Genomic DNA, 26,303 nt, shown 5'->3' on the forward strand with positions numbered 1-26,303 from the left:
TACCAGTCAGGGGTGATTCTAGTGTCGGATGTTTAGGGGCTCTGAGCACCCAGAGAGCTGCCCGGCCTGGCAAAATTTCACTGTTCTGTACATTTTAATGCAATTTCATTCCCACATTTGTGAAAGAAAAGTATAACACTTTTTGGGAAAGTCAGTGACTAAACCATCAAATTTGATGAAGGTTATTTAAATGCTGGATTGGAATCATAAAGGAAAAATTTGGTACCCCTAATTTCTGGGGAAAGACAACTTATTTTCATACAGCAGCTCCTCAACATATACGTAAACAGTATGTATGTCTCTGGACTAAACCAGCTCCCTACAGTGTGTACCAAAAATACCAAAAATTGACATTTGAGTTATTTTTTGCACTTTCATTTGAAATGCAATGCACAACATGTAAAACACATTAACAGAAATTGACATTTTAAAATGTTTTTCTCTGCCTTTTCCTTCTTATCTGTGTTATATAATTTGGTACGTTTTGCGTGCCACTATTCTCTGTTTGTTCTCTTACCTGCTTCCTCCTGATCTTGCACTCTCTCCTCTCCTTCCCCTTTTTCATCTCTCCCTCTTTGGACTGACAATAATATACAAATAGATTGTATTCAACTAGATGAAAAATTACATAAAAATTAAAAAAATACTAATGATAAACTAATAATACTAATAAATAAAGTCCTCTCTCTCTCTCTCTCTCTCTCTCTCTCTCTCTCTCTCTCTCTCTCTCTCTCTCTCTCTTTGTACTGTCAACCAAAAGGCAAATAATCAAACAAAACTTTTCCAGCTTGTTAAAAAGGACATACAGTAAAAAAACAAAACAAAAAAACGTCTCTCAAATTTTAGGGGTGCTGGGATTCAATTTAGGGGTGCCCCAAAACGGGCTGGAAATACATAGAAACGCCTATGTTACCAGTCCAGTGTTTTACAATGTTACAATGTTACAATGTAATTTAGCAGACGCTTTTATCCAAAGCAACGAACATACGAGAACAAGAACAACACAAGCAAAGATCTAGACAAGATGAAACACAAGATCAGTACGGGTAACAAAGTGCTTCGAGTCAATTTGGGTGCAGGTACTGCCAAGCAGTGTAAAGGTAATACACAGAAGTAAGTAAGGAATTAATTTTCTTTTTTTTAAAATAAAATAAGGAACATCTTCAATGAAGCAACCAAACCATTTAAGACCTTCCATTTTCATTATCAACAATAATGACCAAAGTACCAAGTGCTGGGTCACTCAAGACCTGAACACAGATTCCCAGAGTAGAGCAGGACAGTGCGAGTCAACTGTAGCTGGAAGACATGATTTTGCAGATGACAAACTTTGACATTGCTTTTCCTGAGACATTTGGGAATTATGTTGGCAGACTGCAGTAACCACAGAGGTGTAGACATGGGTGTAGAAACCACAGGTAGAAACTGCTTGGGTCTTATGCGCAGGTGCAGTGGTGCGCCGCTCTACCCCGAGTAGGCGGAGTTAAAAGGTCATGTGACAGCGGTCGTCATAGTGGCCGACATGTGGCTGCGCGCACCTTCACTGTTTTTGGGTCTGCTCGGGAGCAGAGGAGTTATTAGAGGCATGGTAGGTGAAAAGATCTCAACAACATATGTTTATTTCTGTGTGCGCGATGACAGAATACATTTGATTATGACTGTCTGCGTGCTGTTTAACATGCAACATGAAGGTTAGAATGGGAGTTTCTATTTTTAAATACGGTGTAACACTTAAATAGGTCCGATGTTGATTCAGCAACTAACGCAGGTCTTCACTGTATATTTGCGACGTGTATTACATGTATTGAAGCTTCACTGACGGTGTTTTACCATATGTTTGTTCCTTTTGGTTAGATCTAGCTCTTGTGTCCCAGATAATGAAGTCCAACATCTCTGTTCTTCTACTACGAATATGTAGGACTGGTGTTGCTAGCTGTCAGTGCTCTAACTAACCTACATAAAGATGGCGTTAGTGATGCCAATAATCCATGGTGGTCATGCTCGACACAGGGGATTTGATTAACATATGGTAATTAACGCAGCTGGTTACAGTTGGAAGGATATTCAAAGATAATTAGATAGACTGCAAGCTACAACACAGTTTTCAGCAACTACTACAGCACAACTACAACTGGTTATCTGCTAACACCAAGTCCTAGAACTAACTGTATGATGAAAAACAGATTCTCTTTTAAAAAGTCACTTAAACAAATGCTGATGAATTTCTCATTCATAGACGTTATTATGTAATCACTGTTTTGAAAGTCTTTGTTTTATTAATTTTTGGTGCCATGTGTTTGTGACAATTTTGTTTTTGATTCCATTATTTTGTAGATTATTCTACTCATCGTTTATTTGCTCAGATACTTAGTTTATTTTTCATTTTCACTCTTGATTTTTATAATTGGCTGCTATTGCTATCTTTGTTTTATGGATAATGTGTGATTTTAAATCATTGTTTTTCTTGTTTTTCTTGTTTTTGTGTGGATCCCAGGAAGACTAGCAACCACAGTGTGGAAGCTAATGGGGATCCTAATAAATAAAGAAATAAAGAAAGATGCTCTATGATTTAGGGAATACATTTATTCTTTGATTCTAAGCCATGTGGTTGAAAAAAAAAACAATTTACAAACTATTTTAACATGATAAAAAAGTAGCAGAATTGTCTCCTCGTGGCAATGTCTTTCCCAATCTATATTAAGATGAAGTTAGTATGAATGACGTATGCTAAATTTGTATATTTCTGCCTAAACCTGTTCTTGTGGTAAATTAAGGGTGGGGCCATGTTGGGTAACGCAGTGCCCTATGGCCCATTTGTGTTATCATGAGGTCAACGGTGAACTTCCTTGTCTTATATTCTAATCAGGCATTGCCCTTTGCTCTACTTCAGTGACAAACCTCAATCTTCAGCTGTATTAATGTCATCTGTTTATATTCCATATTCTTTGCCTCTACAGTGTGCACAGGCGAATGACTGGCAGAGTGCCAAGTCAATATACGAGTTCTCTGCCAATGATATTGATGGCAATGAGGTTTCCCTTGAACAATACAGGTAATATATTTCTGTTAAATATGAAGTAAACATGTTTCCTCTCAGTTTTTACATCCTGTTCATTCAGCTGTTGGTTTTTTTTTCCTTACCAGGGGATACGTATGTATCATTGTAAATGTAGCGTCTAAATGAGGAAAGACCAGGGTAAACTACACTCAGCTAGCGGGAATGCACACCACCTACGCTGAGAAAGGTTTACGCATCATGGGTTTCCCATGCAACCAGTTTGGAGGACAGGTAACCAGAATGAACCCCAAACAAAATGGGATTGTTTGGGTGTTTTATTTGTTTATTTAACTTCTTTATGTTCTGTTTTATCTCAATAATGCTAATATTTGTTGATAAGAGGCTCACTGGTAATTTCACATTTAGTGAACAAAGAGAAAAGCTGCTTGAGGCAAATGTGGTTTTTGAAATCAGGCTAAATTAGTAAAACAGACACAACTTCTTCACAATTCACGTCATTAAAAGTAGTTGAAATAAATTTGATGTGAACAAGCACGTATGCTGATCTACAGGGTATTTTAAATGCATTACTAGTTACGTTTCATATCATGCAACTTTGAAAACTTCTAATTTTGATTTTTGATTTTGTGTGATCCAGGAGCCAGGAACTAATGCAGCTATCAAAGAGTTTGCCAAAGGTTTCAACGCTGAGTTTGACCTCTTCAGTAAGATAGATGTGAACGGGGACAACGCTCACCCTTTGTGGAAGTGGATGAAGTCACAGCCTAAAGGCAAAGGGACCCTGGGAAAGTGAGTTTTTTTTTATGTAAATAACGTAAAAGTCTCATGACATTGTGTACACAGCGTAACGGACTGTAGTGGAACATGAATTTCCCGCTCAGAATAGCTCTATAGGAATGAAACCACATGACTTGAAGTACCAGGGTTTCGTACCACCATTTTAAGTTGATAAACTGGAAGTGAACCTTGTGTTGTACATATCCTGATGAGTATCTAAGTATTGCTTCAGTACACTTCTTTCTTCCCTTTTTGAACATTTGACTCATGGAAGGTGTGGGTAGAAATTCAACTGTTGACTCAACTAGAAAAGTAGAACCTAAAAGTGTTTATGAGGACATCTTGTCATTGCAGTACGTATATCTTTTAAGCATCAGTCACTGTATTTGGGATTAAGAGGCTGTGTTTAATGCAAGCAATTTCGACTGACTAAAAGTTTTGTACTTCATTTACAAAAGAAACCATGTTGAAGGTTTTGCCCGTGATCTAATGTTTTTTTTCTTTCCACAGCAACATCAAATGGAACTTCACAAAGGTACTGTGCTGTGAACTTGAATGTTTTTGAAATCACCGTCAAATTTCACATAGCTTTTTTGCCTCAGCTGCAAAATAAAAACCAACAACAACATAAAGCACAATACACGTAGGAAAAATGTGTGCTATTATTTGATGTCTTGTTTCTCCATAGTTTCTGATTAACCGGGAAGGACAGGTGGTGAAAAGATATGGCCCAACAGATGATCCCAGCGTAAGTAGCACGAACTGTGCTTTTAATTACATTACTTTGCATGCTCTAGAATGCAAATTAAAGGTTAGTGTACGCTATAGTTTCCTGAAGTTGAAAAGACCATGCCTGTGTGCATTTATTTATGCAATTTATTGTTTTACTTTTGTCAGAGTTTGCCATAGGATGATTATTAATGTCATCAAAACAGCTAAAATCACACCTAATCTTGGCAGTGGTTAATCTTTTACTGTGCTTATGTATATTATTATATGAAAGCAATGACACAAATACTCTGTGAATTATTGATTGATTGAATAATCAGGGGTTGGAATTAAGAAATAAGGGATAGCCTGTAAATCACTTAAGGTGAAGTGAAACGTTTGTCACATAAAGGGTATCACTCAGCTCACCCTCCTGTCCTCTTATATTTATCCACATGAATCATGAGTTTGATTAAATGAAAATATAGTTCAATCCAGTGAAAATGGCTTCAAGTCCTTTCACTCCGTTAGGAACCTTTCTTACCAAAAGGACTATTTGAATAGACTCTTTATTTGAATAGACTCTTTGTATTACACACTCTGTCTCACTTCATGGTGCTGCAATGATGCCTCTACCTACTATACATCATTAAAATGTTTTACTCTTGTTTCTGTTTGCAGGCCGTTGAAAAGGATCTGCCTACATACCTGTAATAATGCTGTCTCACCTAATGTGTTTGTTTGACTCCTGACTCTTCCCATGGACTTCAGGGTATTGGTGTGTGTGGGTCTGGACCAGTGACGGTCTGTCTGTAAACCCTACGCAGGGAAAGGCAGACCTGATGATCCTAAGCGTGCAACTTATCTCCAGAACCATCACCTCACCAATCCCATAAGACCATGGGAAAATGCATTTAGAGTACAGACACTGCACATTTTACCTATTGTGAACTTAAAACAGCCATTCCTGTAATACAAATAAATAGTGCTTTCTTTATGTTTAAGTTTGTTCATGTGTCAACGTCAGTTTTCTGCAAAGATTTCAGATGCCATACATTTAACTGATTTGTGAGAAGCTACTGATTACTTTGTTTGAACTTATTTCTGTAACTCACACCCTATCATGTTATCCAATAGGAAAATAAATGCTGTCTTAAACATTGGTCAATTTTCATCTACCAATAATTTCTAATTGAGCTATAACTTGTAAGCTAGCTTTCTAACTGTAGTTAAATTGTTATTAATAGGCATCATTGTTTAGCCTACATATGCTATAATATATACAAGTTGTTAACATGAAATGTTCACTACGTCATATGCTATATAAATATAAATTAGAATAAAACAAGGCTTATTATTTTTGTATGATTTTGTAATGTAGTTCTCAGGCTTTTATATAATTCTTTAAGCATTATCATCTAGTTACTGTATATTGAATAGTATGTTCCATGTTGTGTGAGCTTGAATGTGATTTAATTATTGAAGTTTGAAACTGCATTAACCTTCTGCTAAAGGATTATTTTAAGGATTACATTACTTTTCAATCAAAATTTCCATCTATCGCAGTTCTGTTGCTGCTGTGTTGTCTTTCCCCAAGAGATTACATCGCTGCTATGCTGTTGTTCTTTACAATTATATATGGTGGCCCTGAAGTGCAAATCACAACGGCAAATCAGAAAACACTAAGGCAATTCAGAAAACACAACGACATTACCCAAACCGGTAGAAGTAGGTACCCTCGGGGGACATGACTCGTCGCTGATTGAACCTACTTCTTCCGGTTTGGTTAATGTCATAGTATTTTCTGAATTGCTGTTGTGTTTTCTGATTTGTCGTTGTAATTTTCACTTCAGGGCCACCTTAAGTACAAGATATAATTAAAAAAATATTTGCAGATTTAATATTAATCAGCTTTTTTCAGTACTTCAAAATATCACACGTCCAAATTTATAGAGCTTCACAATGATGTCATATTGAACAGCTTCTTTACCATCTTTTACTTTTTTTTTTTTTTTTTTAAGGTAAATCTGTAATTGAAGAGTTAATTTGCAAAAACAGTTAACTCACTTTTGAAAAATTAAAAAAATGTTTCAAAAAACATTTTTTCTAATACTTGCTATTGGTATGATCAATCAACGGAGGTTGGGTGGCTTTGACTAAGTCAAAATGACTTTACTAATCAGAGATATCTTGTAAATGTAACTATTAGGAATCTATATCAAAAAGAAATATGTTTTGAAAATTTATAAAAACGGAGTTATCTGTTTTTGCAAATGAACTCTTCAATTGCAAAATACGTTTAACTAAGGTTATAGTTTCCTGAAGTTGAAAAAAACATGCCTGTGTGTATTTATTTCTGCAATTTATTGTTTTACTTTTGTCAGTTTGCCATAGGATGAATATTAATGTCATCAAAACAGCTAAAATCACACCTATTACTGGCAGTGGTTAAACTTTAACTGTATTTTATGTTTATGTTTATTTATTTGCACAATTAAAAGAAAATACATACAAAAAAATAGCAAAGATAAATAATATAATGTGCAGGAAGGGGCAGAAAACTCAGAGAGTTTATTTGAAGCCTCCACCCAAATAATGTTCTAATATAAAAATGAATTAAAAAATACTGAATTGACACATACAAAGACAAAAGTTGATACTAAAAATAAAATAAGAATATACAAAATCAACAATTAATATAGATACAGTTATTATATCGACAGAATTCAAAAGTACAAAAAATGAATATGTTGTGTATGGACACCGACTCTATGAGTATGTGGTTGAGCATGAGTATAATTAAGTAACAGTGGTTAAAAGGTTTTTCAAGCATCTTTTATAACTGTACTTATGTATATTATATTTGATTGATTAGGTTTATTTTGGTCTGCGTCAGCAACCAACACGTCCCTCCACAACATAGGAGCTATGTAAAAATTACAAATAAAAGCAAAAAACAAAACAATCACAGAGGGATTCATCAAAAAAAATAAATATATATATATAGAGTCCAGCATATACATACACACACATATCTATCTATACATGCAAACAGATACACATCCACATGCATACATACATCATGCATACATATACATATAAACTTATAAACATGCAAACACATCCACATATATTTTGGCCATATGAAAGTAATGACAGAAATACTCTGGGAATTATTGATTGATTGATTAATCAGGGGTTGGAATGAAGAAATAATAATAGTAATAATAATAATAATCATTGTGAAGCTCTATAATTTGGGGCGTGTGATATCTTGAAGTAAATCTGTATTGCAAAATACATTTGACTAAGGTTTAAAAAAAAGTGATAGTACAACACATACATAAGATCAAACAAATATATTAAAATGATTGCATATCTTTAAGGCAGGTTTTTTGTGACAGTAGTTGAATCCTTCCCCGAGCGTCTCCTGATGCTGAAGCTGCTCACGCACCAGCCGTTACGTGAGGACGATGACGCACTGTAGCGGCAGAGATGATCAGCACCGCTGGATACATGGTGGCGTTTGGCTGAGTACGGCGACAAATATACTCATGTAGAATGATGGAAATGTAATTGTAGCTGTAAAAAAAAATGATGATGATGGGAGAAATGACAGGATTACTACATTCCTTCTCAGCGCTGACCATCTCATCCTGGTGTCACTGAGGAGGGGAACGGCTGCGCGTCGTCGTCAGGAGGAACTGTCCGGAGATGGACGGGGGGACTGCGGAAACCGGGGACGATGAGAGGACAGGTGGGGAAACAGCTGCTGGCCTCTGTCTAGACCTTGACCTGGGGGATACCGGTACGTATATGTCTCATCTTTAGCGTAAGAGTCATTTTGTTTCGTCATCCAAAGAATCACAACCGTTTTGGTGGGCTTATTCCGGTGACAGCAGGTTCTCTGTGGGTAGAAGTTGGACTCAAAGTGGGCAGCATCTTGGATCAATTGAATGTAGGCTACCCCAGCATAGTGGCTTAAAAGTCTAGACTGCTATAGCTGAAAAAAGCTTAAGATAGAGGAACCTAAGCTGTGGAGATGAATTATAAATTGCTAGGTTAGATAACAGTGTCAAGATACAAGTCAGTGCTGCTCTATTGTAAAGGTAAGTGTCCACGGCTCACTGCAGGCTGGCACATCAGTGATGTGTACACACTCCAACAAGACCTGATGAAGCTACATAGAGATGAGTGTAACATCTTACTAGCATGACTGTGGAGCCATTTCCATGAAGGCTACACACACATGCATACACATCATTTGTATGCACAGCAACCACCATAGTCTACAGGCACTCTGATCCCTCAAATGTCATTTTGCTCCTTTCCTCACCCTTTTATCTGACTTCATACCATAATTCTCACCACCAGTCTCTTCTTCCTCTATGCTACATCTAAAGAGTAGGCCTACTTTACAAAATCTGATATGGAATTATATCATAAAACACACACTAATCCCTTGTGGGTATCAATTCCAAGCGTCTCTGTGGATGTCATGGCCATGAAAACAACAGAACATGCGTGACCACTGTATGGAACTTATGTGCACGTTTTAGAAAATGGGTCCTAGAAGTTATTATAGCACATACATGCTCATGTATATATGCAGTTAAATATGAGTACTAAAGAGAGTTATTAAATCCGCCAGATTATACTTGTGTGCAAAGAGCCTCGGGGCATAAAAATCTACTCCTGCTTTGAGTGTCACATTGATGTCACAGCAACAGGCTGCCACTTTCTCAGCTAAGAGAGAGAGATCTAATCCTCTTTACTATGGCATCCACACAAACAGGCCTTAAGGCACAATTCTCTAAAAGTGGCACAAAATGTTTCATTACAAGAATATCTGAGTGAACTTTGTGGATTTACATTTCTATAGTGTTTTTAACACATTTAAACAAACCGTTGCACAGGTAGTAGTTGTTATACAGTATATAGGAATGCTGTTTGTTTACAGCTCAGTGGCATATTATTCCGGCCTGACCCTAATCCCTCAGAGACTCATTGTGTGTGTGTGTCTGCCCCCAGATACTCCTCCTCATTGTTTCTGCCTGACAGGCTTTGATACAGAGGTAATCTGTAGGTTACAGGTGTGGCCAAACAAAGCTTCCTGTCAATTGCACAAATGGAAATCCAAGATATTAATGTCCACTAGTTGGTGTAGTTTTATGCAGAATTATCTTGTCATTATCCTGTTATGTCCATGTTAATTCATGATGCTCATTTTGCATGATTTGAAGAGTTAAAAAAAACAACATTTAACAATTCTCTTTAGTTAACTTTTGCTATACTTACTCCGTGAGAAAAATAGATGCCTAATTAATCAATCATAAGATCAATGAGTAAATGACTTTGATACAAAGTGAAATCATTCATGCACATCATCAAGTTGAAGATGCATCTTTATTTAAACAGGAGATGAAATATGAAGATCATCCAGGCAGAGGCATGTCTAGAGGCATAGCCACAGACGGCACTCCCCCATCCTAGAAATCTGATTGCCCGTGTAAGGTGCCACCTCAGGCAAATAACAACTGTATTATCCTTAAATTAATAACTGTAATCTAAGGATAATACAGCTGTTATATTCCTGTGTATTTTTACTTAAAAAAGAAACAAAGAAGATGTTTTTCCAATATCACAATTGAAGAAACTAACAAAGTAAAATGAGCTACATTTAAATATAAAGAAAAGTGCTGCCAGACTGCGACAACAAAGCGGAATAGTTGATCTAACACAAGTCCTGCCTCTGACAAGGCAAATGGCTAATCATAGTTTAGGATTTTGAGGTGGCACCTTGGATGGCTAATCAATAGCCACCCCTGCCCTTGTCGGTGCTGGGTAGATAATGTCAAGCAGCCAAGAATACCCTGATTAGAATATCTGACTGATACAGACTGGTAACTCTGCTCTGAAGAATAAATAAGTAGTGTGGAAATATTGTAGATTTGTGGTAGATCATTGAGCAGAAGACAAAGCATATTCCACATGCAAACAATGATATTATAAGATAAATACTCAGGAGACTCAGTAATAACCTGGAACTTAAATAAAGGGAACAGACACTACAATATGCCCTTGCTGTGTTTGGATAAGTTTGACTAAAACATGAAAAATGCGGCATTCAATATTAATATTAATAATGTTAACAATAATGATAAATAATAATAATAATAATAATAATAATAATATTAATAATAATAATAGTAATAATAATAGTAATAACAACAATATGAATAATGATAGTAATGATATTAATATTAATACTACTACTCATTCTACTACTACTACTACTACTAATAATAATAATAATAACAGTCTTTATTTATATTGCACTTTTTAAAACATTGTTACAAAGTGCTTTACAAATAAGAAAGAAACTGAAAAACAAAAAAGAGAAATGAGAAAAGTGGGGAAGACAAATAAAACAAAATAAAACAATGTTGTACAAATAAAAACAATAAAGGATAAAATATTCAAACAATAACAAATCAGATATATGAAATATGAAAATATTTAAAAAATAAAAAAAATGGAATAAGATAATAATATGAAGCCAATGATACTTCCTGAAAAATAACAAAAACCTATTGATTAAACCATGCTTAGGTGACAACTCCTGTAAAAGTAAAGTGATGAAACTTAGAAGAGGATAATGACGACAACAAAGGTTAATTTGTCTTATATCAGAATAATAGATACCAGAATTTTTCACTCAGAAGTGTGTAAGTGTCCAAAAGTTGCCTCATCATAGTTTAATATATAATTTTCTGTTAATATGAGTTTAACTCATTGTAATAATTTGGCCCTTGATATTTTCACATACTGATCACTGGCGCCTTAATTGAGTTGTATTGTGTAATTGTATCATTGCAGAAAATACCTTTGTCCAAAGAATCATACATATTGGAAGTTTGAAGAAGCTTATTAAAACCTTTATATTTTCAAAGTGATATTTGGCAGTTTGTAGATTGGTCAGTGCTCCACAGACACTGAAAAAAAACTTTTGATTCATTGCTAGCACAGTTGGGGCATTCATCCCCCCTTCCATCTCTGACCAGATGAGTTGTAAGAAGTTTGGTGGTCCCTTTCTCTTCAGATAGAGCTGGCCTCAACAGATTCAAATATACAGTATACTGAACTAAGGACATTTTCTGCTAACCTCAGATTGACTTTGAGTTTAGTGCTAATGGTAGCATACTAGTTTTGCACTACATAGCAAACATGATTAGCTCTAACATGTAAGTAATGTCGTTACTAATGTCACTACAGTTTACATTTTGTATCAACCAGTATGGTGCTTTACTGTGCCTTGAAACTCTGCAACAGTGTTTGCTGTGCATGGCTTAAAGAGTCATTATCCATGCTTTGTCAGCTGCTTTTCCTTAATCTTCACTCTCACATGACCTGCAATTTAGCACGATGATGTCAACTAAGCAGTTTGTAGTACTGCAAAGTATTAAGAACTGTCTCTTTTCTCATTCATTTCCTCTCTTCCTGCCCTCTGTTCCTCTGTTGCACACGAACACAAACAAACACAGTTGGGTTGTTCATGCCAGTGGAAAAGATTCATCCTAATCCTAACGTGTGATTGGCTGGTGATGTGATCTGGAGACTTTAGCCAATGGCAGTACTCAGATTAGGGAGGAAGTCAATCCAATCCAGAGTTTCTACCTTCTCAGTACAAATCTCACTGATCCAGTAATAGGAAACAAAGACAGCTCTCTAGGCGACTACTTGATGTGAGGCTTTCTGGACAGTAAGACCATTCACCTGTCGGCAGAGAAATCTTCTGCTGGTGAGTTGACCACCAATTAATTCGGAATTGCTGAATTGGTTAAAGCTCCTTATCATATCACACAATGTGCCTCTGCAGACTAAGTGCTTTTTGTTGTTGTTGTTGCAATGGAATTTTCTTCAATTTAAATATTGAAATATCTTCAGCACACATATGTTGTGATGTTGCAGGGTAAAAAAAAAAGGTCTCAGACAGGCTAAATGTGTTAACCAATGTCAAGCAAGTAAATGAGATGTATGCCCTGATGAATGGCTGACAGAGTTGTGGTTCCCTGCTGAATAAACTTACTGACATGGACACTTCTTTACCAATTGCTCCCTCACCTTTTCTGTCTGTTTCCTTCCACAGATTCAGCCAAGAGAGCACAGATTACAGAGGTGAGAAGCGGCTTCACTCTCTACATCAGTCTGTCTCACATTTGTATTTGTTTCCTGCGTGTTTCAATTTCTTATAACCTACATATATAACATCTACCACTGCCCTTCTATTTTCTCTTCTTTTGTACAGATGCCGTCCCCATTCGGTTTGGGCGCAGCCCATGAGAAAAAGATCGGCCACAGGAGGGTGGATGCATCCGGAGAGACAACATACAAGAAGGTAACATCTTCCTCCTCATCTCTCTCTGATTTTTCTTTATTTTTTAAATCGTGTTTGTAGGTTTGCTTATCCTCACGATTATCATCACAATTTCACAGACTTTCCACCCACACCTTTCTCTGAATTTTTCTTTTCTTCGCCTCCAGACCACCTCCTCTGCCTTGCAAGGGGCCATCCAGCTGGGCATTGGGTATACTGTTGGCAACCTCAGCTCCAAGCCTGAGAGAGATGTGCTGATGCAGGACTTCTATGTGGTGGAAAGCATCTTCTTCCCGAGGTGCATTTGAGTGTGAAGATGTTTGTGTGAAAATGTGTGTGATAAGGTACTGATATGATCTTTAAACTTTCTTTACTCTTTCCATTGATTCTGCAGTGAAGGCAGTAACCTCACACCAGCCCACCACTACCCAGACTTCAGGTTTAAAACATACGCCCCCGTGGCCTTCAGGTACTTCAGAGAGCTGTTTGGGATCAGACCAGATGACTACCTGGTGAGATTTCTCTTATTTGTGATAAGTGGTGATGCAGTGAGAGTGGTTTGAATGTAAAGTGCTCTGAAAGTGAGATGATTTCTTAGTTGAAGCAAACTTTGACACAACAAATATGATTATTAGCTTTGAAATCACAAAAAGTTCAGTGACACTGAATCTACCTTAATCTTGTCTCCTAAAACTGTTCAATACCTGGCCATTCAAAGGATTCATTCATGATCTAGTCTCCACATGCTCATGGTGGATTAATGTGGGGTCTGTAAATAAGATAACAGAACAGTCTATGATTGCTCCGTTTGAAAAGTGATGCCATATGCAGCATGTTACTCTTGATTTACATCACATATATGAAAAGGAGGTTGACAAAAATATTGATACAGCATATAAATCATCATCCTGACTCATGTCATACAATTACTGTATCCCTGGGTCAAATATTGGTATTTAAATTCAAATGAATACAGCGCTCTAAACAGGTTTCCCTTTCAATTTGATTCACTGTGTCATTACGTCATACTTTTCTCAGTGGCACTTATGTTATTGATTCTACACCTTATTAACCTCCAGCTAATAAGATATTTCCAGTTGTTGTAGTGCAATAACATGATCCCCGTGAACACGTCATTAACATGGGTCCTGTACCAGGTGTCTCATTGCATTGCACTGAATTGTATCATATTGTATCTGTCACATCACATCGCATTGCATTGTATTGTGTCATATCAATGCGTAAGTAGGGCTGAAACTCCCTGCCCTAATTGTACATATATGACTCTTCTTACCTGTTATTATCAAAAAAAGACATCACTGATAAAAAAAAATACATGGAATTGTTTCTCTTCATTGTTACAACCTGGACTGACAATTTCTCTGAAGGTCAGTTTGAAAGGACATTGAAGTCGCCTTTATTTCTAATGCCATCAATATTACAGGCACATTGAAACAAGCAGGAAGAACCAACACATATGAAAGGCACAAAAACTGTAGAAATGAATGAAAGCAGTCACAATTTGAAACACGGTGGCTAGAGATCAAAGTTCTAAACTCTACAAGAGAGAGAAGGAGTTGAATCTGTTGGGCCAGTTGAAGGGTATTGTGTGAGTGAGGGCCATCAAGGGAAAATGCATGTCATGACTTCCCATGTTCAGTTTAAGCCTGAGTCATGTAGGTACTTAACTTCCGAGCTAAAGTAACTAGAACATTCATAGAAATGTTGTAGTCAAAAGTACAATATTTGTCGTTTAACCCTCCTGTTATGTTCGTTTCTCTGGAACAGCAATAATGTTCATGGGTCACTTTGACCCGGGCCATATTCAATTATCCAAAAGTGTCAGAACCCCAAAAAATCCTAATAAACTTTTTTTTTTAAATCTGATTTTTAACTCCATTACTAACCATTTAAATCAATATTTAGTCCATTGATGTTCTTTAATTCTCACAGATCATGGTTCAATGAGGATAACTCACTCGTTTTTCATTTAAATTAATGTTAGAACTTTTTAAATGTATGTCGGAAAGCCCTAAATATAAATTTAAATAGTTTTACATGACATAGATGTTTGTTTATTTTATTTTAAATTTGGATTTTATTTTTGTTTTTATGAAGTGATGTTGATAAATTAACACAACTCCTCTCCTGTCACATGCTAGCCAGATTTCTGTGCTGCATTTAGCTGGTTTGGAACACAAATATTGCCTAAAATAGACATTAAAAAGGGTCAATTTGACCCGCAACATAATAGGAGGGTTAAAGTAGTTAAGTAGTTATAACTTTTGCTTATAAGTTAAAGTTATAAGTAATAAGTTTCCCCCAAAGTAATATTCAGGCGAAGCACAAATACTCCAAAAATGTACCTAAGTATGGTACTCAGTTAGTTTTATTCTGTTACGTTCCACCACTGTTGATAGATTATAAGTGTAGTACTTAAAGAAACACTCCCTTCCACTTCAGACCTCCACAAGGCATTAACACCCATACACATGAAAAGATATCTGAGCAAATAAACATTTCTGGGCAACAAACCCATGCATTTACATATCCAGCATGTCAGGCAGCATGCTGCACTTTATATGCAGGCACATGCATTGACATACAGTATTCCCAGCTTCACGTTTAAGCTCACAGCCTCCCTGTGCCAAACGGAGATTAACAGACTAAAGCTTTCTTTTTTAAACTTCAAGCAACTGACAGCAGACCGAGCATGAGGAGAGCGCGTGTGTGTTTACGTTGATGTAGGAGAGGTGAAGCACTGGTGTAATGGCATTGTGCTGATTTAGACAGCTTGGGAAATGGAATTACTTTATTAGACAAATTACCCACAAGTACTGGACACTTCCTCTCTACAGTTAACAGGATAAGTGTTCTTCACTAACTCTAATTATGTCACTATTTACAACGTCTTAATGGTTCTCCATCCCTGTAAGATATTACAGGTCATTTGAAAGTGTTGCTAACTTCAGCATTTGTTTGAACGGCTACGTATGCAGTCGAAAATGGTTGGCTGGAAGTTAGCAGCTAAGATATTAGCTTCATTAAAGTTACAGATTCTACATTTAGGTGTAAATGTCATGGTGAGCAGTTTAAACTCCTAACAGTGTAGACGTGCGATTCTTCCCTCCCACACACAGAATGCCTTTGTACTAAGCAGTGCACTTTAAAAGCAAAGTTCCCTTCAGCTGCTGATGAGCAATGCCATGTGAGTGGGTAGATGTGTTAGTCTTTTGGTCTGCTTTTTTTGAAAGCTCCGTTGGAGCCAACATTAACAGTTCTGTGCCACCCTGCTGCACCCATGAAGTGTTCAACTGAGGATGAAATTACAAACCCGGGGTGAAACAAACGTCTCTCTGGAACTGGCTTTTTTGGAAACCTTTACCAGAGGGACAATCTTCCTCTAAAGCTCTCACAGCCAGCTCAAAATAATCTGATCTGCTTTTACAACTGTTGTTTTTGAAACAGTCTTTTCAGAAATAGTTGTGATACTTCAGTTGAGACACCAGTTTAATTGTTGATCTTCTTTGTCTCCCTGTCTCTGCCTCCTCCAGTATTCTCTGTGTAACGAGCCGCTTATTGAGCTGACAAATCCAGGAGCGAGTGGCTCCATATTCTACGTAACTCGTGATGATGAGTTCATCATAAAAACTGTGCTGCACAAAGAGGCAGAGTTTCTACAGAAGCTCCTTCCTGGTTACTACATGGTGAGTCAAACTGTGCATCCTCTCTAATGAATCCATAATCAGCTGTTTCAAAAACGTTAGAACATCCTACATGTTTAACATCATCACAACATAGTACATTAAGAGTGTTTCATTCAGTATGAAGTAAAGAGAACTTTGCTTGCTAAACAGAACTCCGTATAGCAAGTATATAAAGAGTGCAAACTGTAATTATGTGTAATGACTTTCAGATTATCTCTTTGCCCCTGTTAGAAATGGAAAATTGAAACTCTGCCAAGTTTTTAATTGTCTCGATTCAGAGGTCTGATGGAGTGGGTGTGGAGTGTTCCTTTTTTGTACAAGAGCGCATGCTTAAGAGAGCAGCTGAAACTCTCACTCATCTTTATCCTCTTTACCCTGCCCCCTGCTGTTCGCTCCGAGCACCAGTGACGCCAGCAGGTGACTCTGTAATAGAATTGAGCTGCGAGGTTGTTCCTGACAGTGACCCGGGCTAAGTACTCCTAACAGGTTAATCATGTACATGGCAGAAGAATGGGCTGAGGCCTGGTGTTGTGTCACGCTGTCCTGCAGGTGCATGGAGCTGCACTGAAACACATCAGGCTGTGACAGGTTGTGTATTCTGGGTGCAGAATAAGGCACAAGAGGAAAAGGGTTGTCTTCGATTAATCATTGGTGCATATATTGAGCATAAAATGAATAAATTCAATCAGTGAAGAAGTTGCACTTGCCTTTGATGCTTTGCTATGTGCTGGCAGAATTGAGCGGTAATTCAGTTGTACAAAGATCGAGTCACTCAGGCTCAGTTTTGGTCTCTCCTTTCACTTTGCCACTTTGCGCTTACACAAGAGCACATATGGGTCAGTCAATAAAATATTGTGAAGAACAGATTGCGGTTATATTGCCTGTAAAATCCCCCCAAAGAAATACTGATGAGTGCAGTTCCATTGTAAAAGATTTGCTGTGCACAGTAAAACTTCTGTGATCATTTAAATCCTTAAAAAATCCCAACAGGATCGGTCTGGATCTAACTTAAATAAATGATACCCATAAGCGGTTTTCTGTCAGTCTTTATTGTCTGCTGGGTCACATGTCTGTTTTGTCTTATCTATGTGTATAGGTCCTGAAATGTCAGCGTTAATCTTTGTTGGCAAAATTGTCCCTGGCATGGTGTAAAAGTAAAGCCTATAACAAATTTACTTAGCAAGCGCATGTGTGTTTATTATTGATTATTGACTTCCCTTCTCACATCATAGAGAAGTACTGTAGGTGCTGGGCTATATTTAGAAACCACCAAGGCTACCTGAGGTGAAGCAGAGCACATGGTTGTAGTTTGTGTGCCCGTCCTCTGAAATCCCCTCAATACAATGCCAAAGTAGGAGGATAGTGATGTTGGGTAAACAAAGGTTCTCCACCTCCTAATCCTCTGTCCTTGAGACCACGTTGTGTTTGTCAGTGGTACAACAGACTACCATAGTTTTCACCTGCACTTGCAAATTTTCTGAGCTGGGCTTGCAAAACAAAAGCAAAAACAGTTGTCCTGCATTGTACGCTGCTTAGCTTAAGGTGTAAGAAAGGGCTCATAGACTGCATGCCTTACTCCACCGTTGTTTCTAATTTGAATAATCTTCCTTTTATCTTTTCTATTGTCCGCTGCATGAACCCAGAACCTTAACCAGAACCCTCGGACTTTGCTGCCAAAGTTTTTCGGCCTCTACTGTGTCCAGTGTGGGGGCAAGAACATCAGAGTTGTTGTGATGAACAATATTTTGCCACGCTCTGTACGGATGCACCTCAAGTTTGATCTGAAGGGCTCTACATACAAGAGGAGAGCATCCAAGAAGGAAAGAGAGAAGTCCAAACCCACATTTAAAGACCTGGACTTTCTAAATGACATTCCTGAGGGCCTCACCTTGGACCAGGACACATACAGCGCCCTGGTCAGAACTCTGCAGAGAGACTGTCTGGTGAGAAATAGACTGTGGATGGATCATTTTGTTCCTGTTCTCTCAGTAGATTTATATGAAAAGAGAATCTAAAAACAGAGAAATGTAAGAGGGGAAAATCAGCATAGAAGTGTTTCATGCACATTGAACACATTAGTTTGTCCGGTCCCAGGCTTACAAATTTGTTCTCATGTCAGGTTCTGGAAAGTTTTAAGATCATGGACTACAGTTTGCTGCTGGGAGTCCACAACAAGTCCCAAGCGGAGAGAGAGCAGCAGTCTCAGGGCTCGCCTGCAGGAGGTGCGGATGAAACGAAGCGTGCAGCTCAGAGGGCTTTATACTCCACTGCCATGGAGTCCATACAGGGAGGCTCCACATGCAGGGACCCTCTGGACCATGATGACACGTAGGTCACCTTTTATATTGTTTGCCCTAATATCTCATTACAACAACAAATGATGATAATGTTCTCCTCTCTTGTGTGCAGTATGGGTGGAATTCCAGCTGTGAGTGCTAAAGGAGAGCGCCTCCTGCTCTTTATTGGAATCATTGACATCCTGCAGTCGTACAGGTGGGCAACGAAAACAACCAAGATGAAAGAAGTTATTTAAAAAAGTTCCTGATAATAAGAATGTTTTGTGTGACAGGATTTTAATTAAAAGAGACATAGAAAGCACCAGGGCTGGTTGAAGTGGCAATCGTTGTCTTCAGCAAGTGTCAAATTAATTCGATATAGAGGTTCTTAGATGTTTATTGTGTCCACTTATCAACTTCAACCCCTACTTAAACCTCATTCTGAGTATCTACCTCACTCATTGTTTCTGTCCAACATTCAAGGACATTTCAGGACATATTTAATGACAAAGTTGGATTTTTGTCTGGCTACAAGGGCAGGAAATGATTAGGTTTGGGCTTACAGTAATCCTTGAATTCTGTGACTGCAAGCAATATTAAAAGGCAGAGAGGTCATGGTGGAAAAATCAAACCCAGACATATCTTTTTCTACATAAGTACAAATGGAGACACAAACAGTCCTTAGTAGCTACTATAAGTGGCTGAATTAACTAAGCTGAACAATTTAATTGTCTTGTCTGACAGACTGATCAAGAAGCTGGAGCACTCTTGGAAGTCTCTCATCCATGACGGGGTGAGTTACATAACTGTTTGTTTCCAAGCAAAATCAACAAACTCGGTAAACCCTCATCATCTTTAATCCCTTGTTGTGTCTTGTTGCCCGTCTTTTATATGATAAGTAAAGCATTCAAAGTGCAGCTTCAATAACATACCCTTTCCTGTCACTGACCTTGGCCCTCCACAGGACACAGTTTCAGTCCACAGGCCTGGTTTCTACGCTGAGAGATTCTACAAATTCTGCAGCACCATCGTCTTTAAGAAGAGCTGCTGTGAGTTCAGAAATTATAAGGAATCCCATTCTCCTGTTCTGATAAAACATTTGACTTCCTGAACTGAAAGTACTGTCCCCTGCTTTCACAGCGCTGCGATCATCTCCATCCAAGAGAGGACGAGGGCCTCTCATGTCCAAATCCAGCGTAGGCTCTGTCGGACATCGTCCCTCAGTGAGCGAAGACAAGCAGGAAAACCAGGACAACTTGGAGAATCTACGAGGAGCTCGCAGCTTCCCTATTCTAGAGGACAACGGTAGAGCTTTTCATCTTTGTAGTGGTCCAAAGTCGTATATGATAATCAAAAGATACAGTAATAATTCTCAGCTATGTGTTAAAATGGGATGTTTAATACCATTACGCCCTTAACTGGGTACTATAGGACTCTTTGGCGACGTGTCAGTAGCCTTCCTCAAAGCTTGTTACAGGATGTTATTGCAGCCTGCTAGTGCTGCTTAAATAGAATAGCTGAGAACAAAGCAAGCACTGGTGAGTGCTGGTTCTCTCTTGTTCCACTGTGCCTCTCTGAGCTTGGCACTCTATTAGCTTCAATTGTCTGCAGCTTAGAGCTCCATTTTCCCTTTAAATGAATTGAAGTGAGCTTTTATTGATCCCAGAGGAGAAGTAGAAGTACGGCAGTAGTAGTATAGAAACAACAGCAAAGGAATAAAAGTAAAATGGTTAACTTTTAACGAAGCATGGCTAGATTTTCATATCATAGAAAGCATTTGGGGTGTAGCGGTAGCATTATTTACTTTTGATTATTCCTGTTTTGTTGGAGGCCACTAATTTCTGTTGGTTCTTCTTGCACATGTTTCATGATCTCTAACACTTTTTGGCGTCATATTAGGGAAAGAGCCACCCTGCACTCCTCCGTCCTTTGAAGATGCTACCACAGCTTCTATTGCAACCACGCTCTCCTCCAACAACTCCCTACCCACAACTCCTTTCGATACACCAGAGCACCCACGCTTCAGGAGACAAATGCCTTCCCCAAATGTGGCCAGGTAAGAGAGATAACGTAGGGATTTATTTAAAATGATGTCATTAAACAAAAACTGTCTTTTCCCTACCTTAAATGTTAAATCCTGTTCCATCCTTGTGTGCTTTCAGGTCACAGAAATGTGAAGTGCGTGGGGAAAAGCAGGACACCATAACAGTGGAGGTGGAGCTCAGGTACATACAAAACCAACCTGTACATAACTGTTACAGTCTTTTACTTGTATTTTAGTCAAAACTACTTAATAATCATTTTATTTGGAGTAGTTTTTCAATTGACTTGTTACCCTCTTGATTTCTCTTGATCATCTCTACAGATTACAGTCAGGCCTGAATAGTGATATAGTTTTGGAATACCACGGAAAACTGCTTGATAGGTTGAAAACTGAATTGGATTAGGATTTTTCTAACAGAGACGATCAAAGTTATTTTGTTACTTTGGTTCTCATGAATCTGATTGGGTGACCATCCCCCATGTGGATCAGTTCTTGGACCCTTCTTTTTAATCATTATGGGTTAGGGTTAGCCACATCAAAGCAATGCCAAAAAGAGCATTTAGAACTCTAACACAAAAACTCTCATTTCAACATTGAGTTCTTCTATTTGTTTGATGTTGTTTTATCTCCCCTTGGATGTTTCTTCTATATGTTTAAAGCATATTGAGTGTATGACGTGTTATATATTATACCTGGCTTTAAAGAATCTTGTCATTCTTGCTTTCAACAGTAAAATCCCGAAGAGCACTGAGCTCACACAGCTGACAGAAAAGACCTCCCCCAGCCACCTCTCTCCTGATCGTGCCATCCCTCCATCCATCCCTCGCTCTACCACTCCATCCTCCGCACATTCTTCCTCCACCCTCCCTCCTTCCTTCCAGTCTTCCTCCTCTGCTTCCCAATTAGCCGGCCAGTCCTCCGCCACACTTTCTTCTTCCATCCGCCCCTCCACCAAACCTCTCACCTCTCCTACAGCAGCTCAGTCTTCCTCTCTCTCTTCCCTGACTACACAATCTAAGTTTCTTTCTCCAGTCCCAAACGCCTCCACCCTCCCTCCTGCGTCAGCGTTTACCCCCATCTGCCCCGCATCTCATCACTCCTCAACCCAGAGCTCCCCTCACCACTTCCCCTCCACCCCTCCCTCCTCCAACCCTGTAAGCCCTCAGAGGCCACCGCGGGCGCTGGGTGCATCGAGCAATCAGCTGTCTGTGTCCAGCAGCCACAACTCGCTGGATGGGGAGGTGCCAGTGTCTGACATCTACTTTGTAAGTTTCCTTCATCGTGTCTCAGTGCTTTTCTTTTTTTTCTTTGTTTTGCTTTTTTTGCATTTGATGTAAAAAAGGAACTAATGAGGCAGCTTCAAAGTAGTGAAGTAAGTTGCGAGTTGCAAAAGAATCTGCTGTGAGCCAAACGAACAGACAAAATAAACTCTCTTATGCAACAAATGACGATTATTTTAACTTGTCCAACTGTTGATTAAATGTGTTTGTATGCATTTTTAACAACAGCTGAAGATCTAACCTATTAATGCACATGTTCATAAAAAGGTCAGTGCACTGCAGGACGCTTTCTTTGGGGTTGATTTGAGGGTAAAGATCATCTTTCTTTTTTGGGTCTCTTGCAGTGGTGCAGTCAGGACAGCGTGGTAGAGTTATGATGGTGAGGGGATTGAGGGTGTGTGTGTTGCAGCCTGCATGTACAAAGGGGTTGCACTCGCTCTCAAAAAATGCTTTCTTTTCTAAAGCACAAGGCTGCCAGCAGAGTCATAGCTCTTGCTTTTGAATAAATCAGCAAACACTGCGGTTGTCTGTCTCTGCACAGCATGGTGTATTTACATCTGTCAATCTGCATCCTTGTGCCCTGTCAGTGTTGTTCACAGCTCTCCATAAATCCGTCTCTGGTGATTTTTTTTCTTAACCATAAAACTGCATCCCTCATCCCATAACTTTCTCCTCCATTATGCTATACTACATTCATCCCCTTTATTTTCCTCTGAACTCTGTGTATGCATTTGTGTGTTCATCTGTGTGTGTTCATCCATCAGTATGCAGATGGCAGATATTGGGTGTACTCTCCGATTCTCGGCCGCCGTAAGCTAAACTCTAGCTCAAGTTCCAACGTAAGTCACTACCTGGATAGTTAGTCATTTGTTCCATGACCCATCCCAAGGCTGGTAACTGTCACAACACAGCTGCTTATGGATCTTCAGAAGTACTTGAAGTAAAAGTTAAAGTGCATTTCGAATGACTTATTCAGTGATGTCTGCAGAAACGTCACTGCATATTTATAACTGCAGCTTCTGAAGGGCCATCATGTGCATTTAAATGGAGCATGCATCTTTATGTGACATGTTAGCAGTGAACGGTTAGTTAGATTTGTGAGAATCTTGAACCTGCATCATTTAGCTACAGCTCACATTGACCTTTCCCCTGTAGTAACCCCTTAAGCTTCTGCTCAGCAGCACTCAGCAGCACAGAGGAGCTAACAAACGTAGAATAATCTCCCTCTCTGACTTTAGAAATCACCTGTGCTTGAAACACTTTAAAGCCCCAGAAAACATGGATTTAAATATGTATTTTTACAACTAGTTTGTAGCATCAAATACTCATGGCTAAATTAGCAGCAATGTGTTAATGTTGTAAAGCTAATTTGCTTTCCCTGGGCTGTGGATGTGCTTTAAATAGGGCTTAACTTTAACACATGGCCAATCAATTTTAATTCAAATCTTTTAAACTCCAATTGGTTCTGAGAAGTATGTAGAACCCTCTCTTTACAACGGAGTACCTCTGAATGAACTGAAACTCTTAGAAAGGTGTGTATATTAAGCAATTTAACAGTTGTAATAAGAAGCTGATTGAAGAAATATGATTTCAAGGCTTTTAAAGAAACATAACACCAATTTAATTTATATCTAGATTAAATGACCATTCTAGCTCAGACCATGTAGCTTTTATTTCTCCTGCACTTTCATGTGTCTCTTCTTGACCCAGACACAAAGAGGAGGTGACACTTTAAAACTGTGCAAACAACAAACATATTGTTCTCTAAAGACAAAAAAGCAATCATAGCTTTAAAAATTCCTCTTGATGCAGTGTAGAGCCGCTAACAATTCATATGACCTGAACTCTCCTCTTATGATTCTACTCTTCTCTACCTCTGCTGCCCTCTGCTGGCCGTGTTTGACACCAGCAGAATCAGGAGGACCGAGGCTGGGTGTGCTCTCCTCTGCACTACGGCTCAGAGTCAAGAAGAGACTCCGATGGGGAGAGCGAGACAGTGAGTGTTTCAGTTCATCCTTTATTCATCCTTAAAGTTTGTTGAAATCCTGAATGTATGCATTCCTCTCACACTCTACCTCGTCTCTTTGCTCTTTCAGTAACTCACAGTGGAGACAGCAGTGATGGGCGTAGGACGAAGCTGTCTCCATGTACAGAGCTGGCTGCCCAAACTGCATGAGTAGCTTGCAGAGGCTAAGGGAATGACCTGAAGTGTTCAATTACATACAGTAAAAAAAACAAAAAACATTCAAACAACAGTAAAGCAAAATATATGCAAAATACAATCTCAAAGCATCAAGTCCGGGACAATCTGACTGACTCTACGCAAAGACAGGAACAGAAATCACATTCAGCTGAGAGGCACTGTAAATGACTTTGATGGTTTGTAGGAGTTAAGCTGTACTGTGCCAGCTCTGGCTATGCAATATTGACCATACAAAAACTTAAATCATGCATCTATTTTTAACTAGGGGCTTGGCAAAGTTGTATATATTTTTATTTGTAGCACTTTATACATGTTTATGTGGCTGCAGTCTTTTTAAATTGTATATTTTGCTGTTTTGTCATCTGTTGATGTTTGAAGTTAACATGTGTTAAGTTGTGTGCTGCTGTGTGTGCACAGTGTTGGTCTGTCGGTGGTGGTCCACGTAAGATCATACTTTGATCTGACAATGAATGGTTGTGTTAAAAATGCCTTATTGACAAACACATTTTCATACCTGTTTTTTGATATTTCAATCACATGTAATCATAAAAGAAAAAAATCCCAAATTAAACATTCAGTATTTTATTGTAAGTGAACACCCAATCATCCAGGCTGAGTGAAAACAGTGTAGCAACATATGCATCCTAACTTTCAGGATTTAAATCTAAGGAAAAAAAGGAGAAACAAAGAAATGATGCTCAAAGGAAAATTTTGTGTAGATAACTGTGTGTATGTGTGCGTGTGTGTGCTTAAGCACATGCATGTAAGTGTGTTTGTGCGCTTATGTCCTTGTGTGCATGTGTTTGCATGCATATGGATGTGTGGTTGGGGGACATGTAAGTGTACGTCCTGCTTATTTGTCAAACTGTCAAAAGGTGCAACTTCCATTTGTTGTTACGGGCCGTGTAAGTATGTAGCAGCTATAAGCATGTTGGCTGTGAAAGAGAAGTAAAACATACAAAGAAACCCTAACGTTGACAAACTAGCAAACTAAACATACTGAGCTCGACTGAGATAACCTGTGTTCTATTCAGTTCAGTAGGAGAACATGAAATGACCAAACATGGTAGCTGTCTTCTTCTATACTCGTTGCAATAAAGATGATCAGAATTAGACTTCCTGGCTTTATCAATAAGCAGAGCTGTAACATATCACTGTAATCTTTGAGTCTGCTTAAGCTAACCTGCCTCTTTGTAGGCAACAGTGTTTGTAGCTGATCACTGTGGAAAATAAAATAAAGATTATATTGTGTAATAAAATATTTGTGTGGATTTTTAAAACATTTCTGAAATAACCAGAATATATTTTATGCCATCTACATAATTTAGCCACTAGATGGCACCACAACATCTCTTAAAATAGAGCTCCAAATCTTGACACATCTTGAAGGAACTTCAAACACTTTATTTTGGACAACTTGAAAATGTAAGACTCTTACTGTAACACTATAGATTAAAATTTTTCAGACATATGCCAACAGGATCTTCCGACAGGCCATAATTCATTCTATTGGGATCTTTATGGAACTTAAGAGGCAGGGTCATATTTCAAACCTCAACTAAATCCTCTGTCTTTCCAACACACACAAACATAATAATGTCAAATCTGATTGCTTTACTGTGGCTGGCATTTAATTCATCAGCACAGGCTTTGTTGCTAAAAATAAATTGGCATAAATCAGACAAGGATCAATATGGCTTCAACCAAAACAGCCCATTTGGGCTCTTAGAGACATATCTGCCAGAACAGATTCCCTGTTAATACACTCGAATACTCTCATACACTGAAAAAGGGATAAAAGATGAATTAAGAGATGAGGATAAAACGTACCCATTTTAGTGAAAAGTTACCTCATCAACACATGACAGTGAATGCAGCGTGGGTTCACTGTATTCCTGGCATGTGTGCTGGT

The 26,303-nt window shown here is 38.4% G+C and overlaps 2 protein-coding genes across 7 annotated transcripts; both read left to right on the forward strand.

The window, feature by feature from the left end:
• Positions 1-1,457: 1,457 nt before the first annotated feature.
• On the forward strand, positions 1,458-5,667 carry LOC117827121 (phospholipid hydroperoxide glutathione peroxidase-like). Its single transcript, XM_034703597.1, has 7 exons — positions 1,458-1,588; positions 2,958-3,052; positions 3,145-3,289; positions 3,657-3,808; positions 4,307-4,331; positions 4,485-4,544; positions 5,186-5,667. The coding sequence occupies exons 1-7, from the start codon at positions 1,523-1,525 to the stop codon at positions 5,216-5,218; spliced, it is 576 nt and encodes a 191-aa protein (XP_034559488.1). The 5' UTR covers positions 1,458-1,522; the 3' UTR covers positions 5,219-5,667.
• Positions 5,668-7,923: 2,256 nt separating this feature from the next.
• Positions 7,924-24,430, forward strand: LOC117827363 (phosphatidylinositol 4-phosphate 5-kinase type-1 gamma-like). Of its 6 annotated transcripts, none has more exons than XM_034703932.1 (19): positions 7,924-8,038; positions 8,145-8,312; positions 12,654-12,682; positions 12,813-12,902; positions 13,049-13,179; positions 13,276-13,393; positions 16,436-16,588; positions 18,232-18,531; positions 18,708-18,916; positions 18,998-19,081; positions 19,609-19,657; positions 19,829-19,913; positions 20,005-20,169; positions 20,764-20,920; positions 21,027-21,089; positions 21,639-22,173; positions 22,953-23,027; positions 24,098-24,184; positions 24,285-24,430. In XM_034703932.1, exons 2-19 carry the CDS (start codon positions 8,219-8,221, stop codon positions 24,285-24,287), a joined length of 2,427 nt encoding a protein of 808 aa, XP_034559823.1. In that variant the 5' UTR covers positions 7,924-8,038; positions 8,145-8,218; the 3' UTR covers positions 24,288-24,430. The 6 variants fall into 6 exon arrangements, with proteins under 6 accessions (XP_034559823.1, XP_034559824.1, XP_034559825.1 ...); XM_034703933.1 differs by having other exon boundaries at positions 24,101-24,184; XM_034703934.1 differs by having other exon boundaries at positions 8,145-8,261.
• The last annotated feature ends 1,873 nt before the right edge of the window (positions 24,431-26,303 follow it).

This window comes from Notolabrus celidotus, chromosome 15, assembly GCF_009762535.1.
Source record: "Notolabrus celidotus isolate fNotCel1 chromosome 15, fNotCel1.pri, whole genome shotgun sequence".
NCBI classification, from domain to species: Eukaryota; Metazoa; Chordata; class Actinopteri; order Labriformes; family Labridae; genus Notolabrus; species Notolabrus celidotus.

What these genes read in the sequence shown, in the direction of transcription:
- LOC117827363 (XM_034703932.1), top strand. Translation starts at nt 8,219, where the DNA reads ATGGACGGGGGGACTGCGGAAACCGGGGACGATGAGAGGACAGGTGGG. An exon ending in GACATCCTGCAGTCGTACAG is followed by an intron (nt 19,082 to 19,608) that starts GTGGGCAACGAA and finishes CTTGTCTGACAG; the next exon opens with ACTGATCAAGAAGCTGGAGC. An exon ending in ACTCTAGCTCAAGTTCCAAC is followed by an intron (nt 23,028 to 24,097) that starts GTAAGTCACTAC and finishes GTTTGACACCAG; the next exon opens with CAGAATCAGGAGGACCGAGG.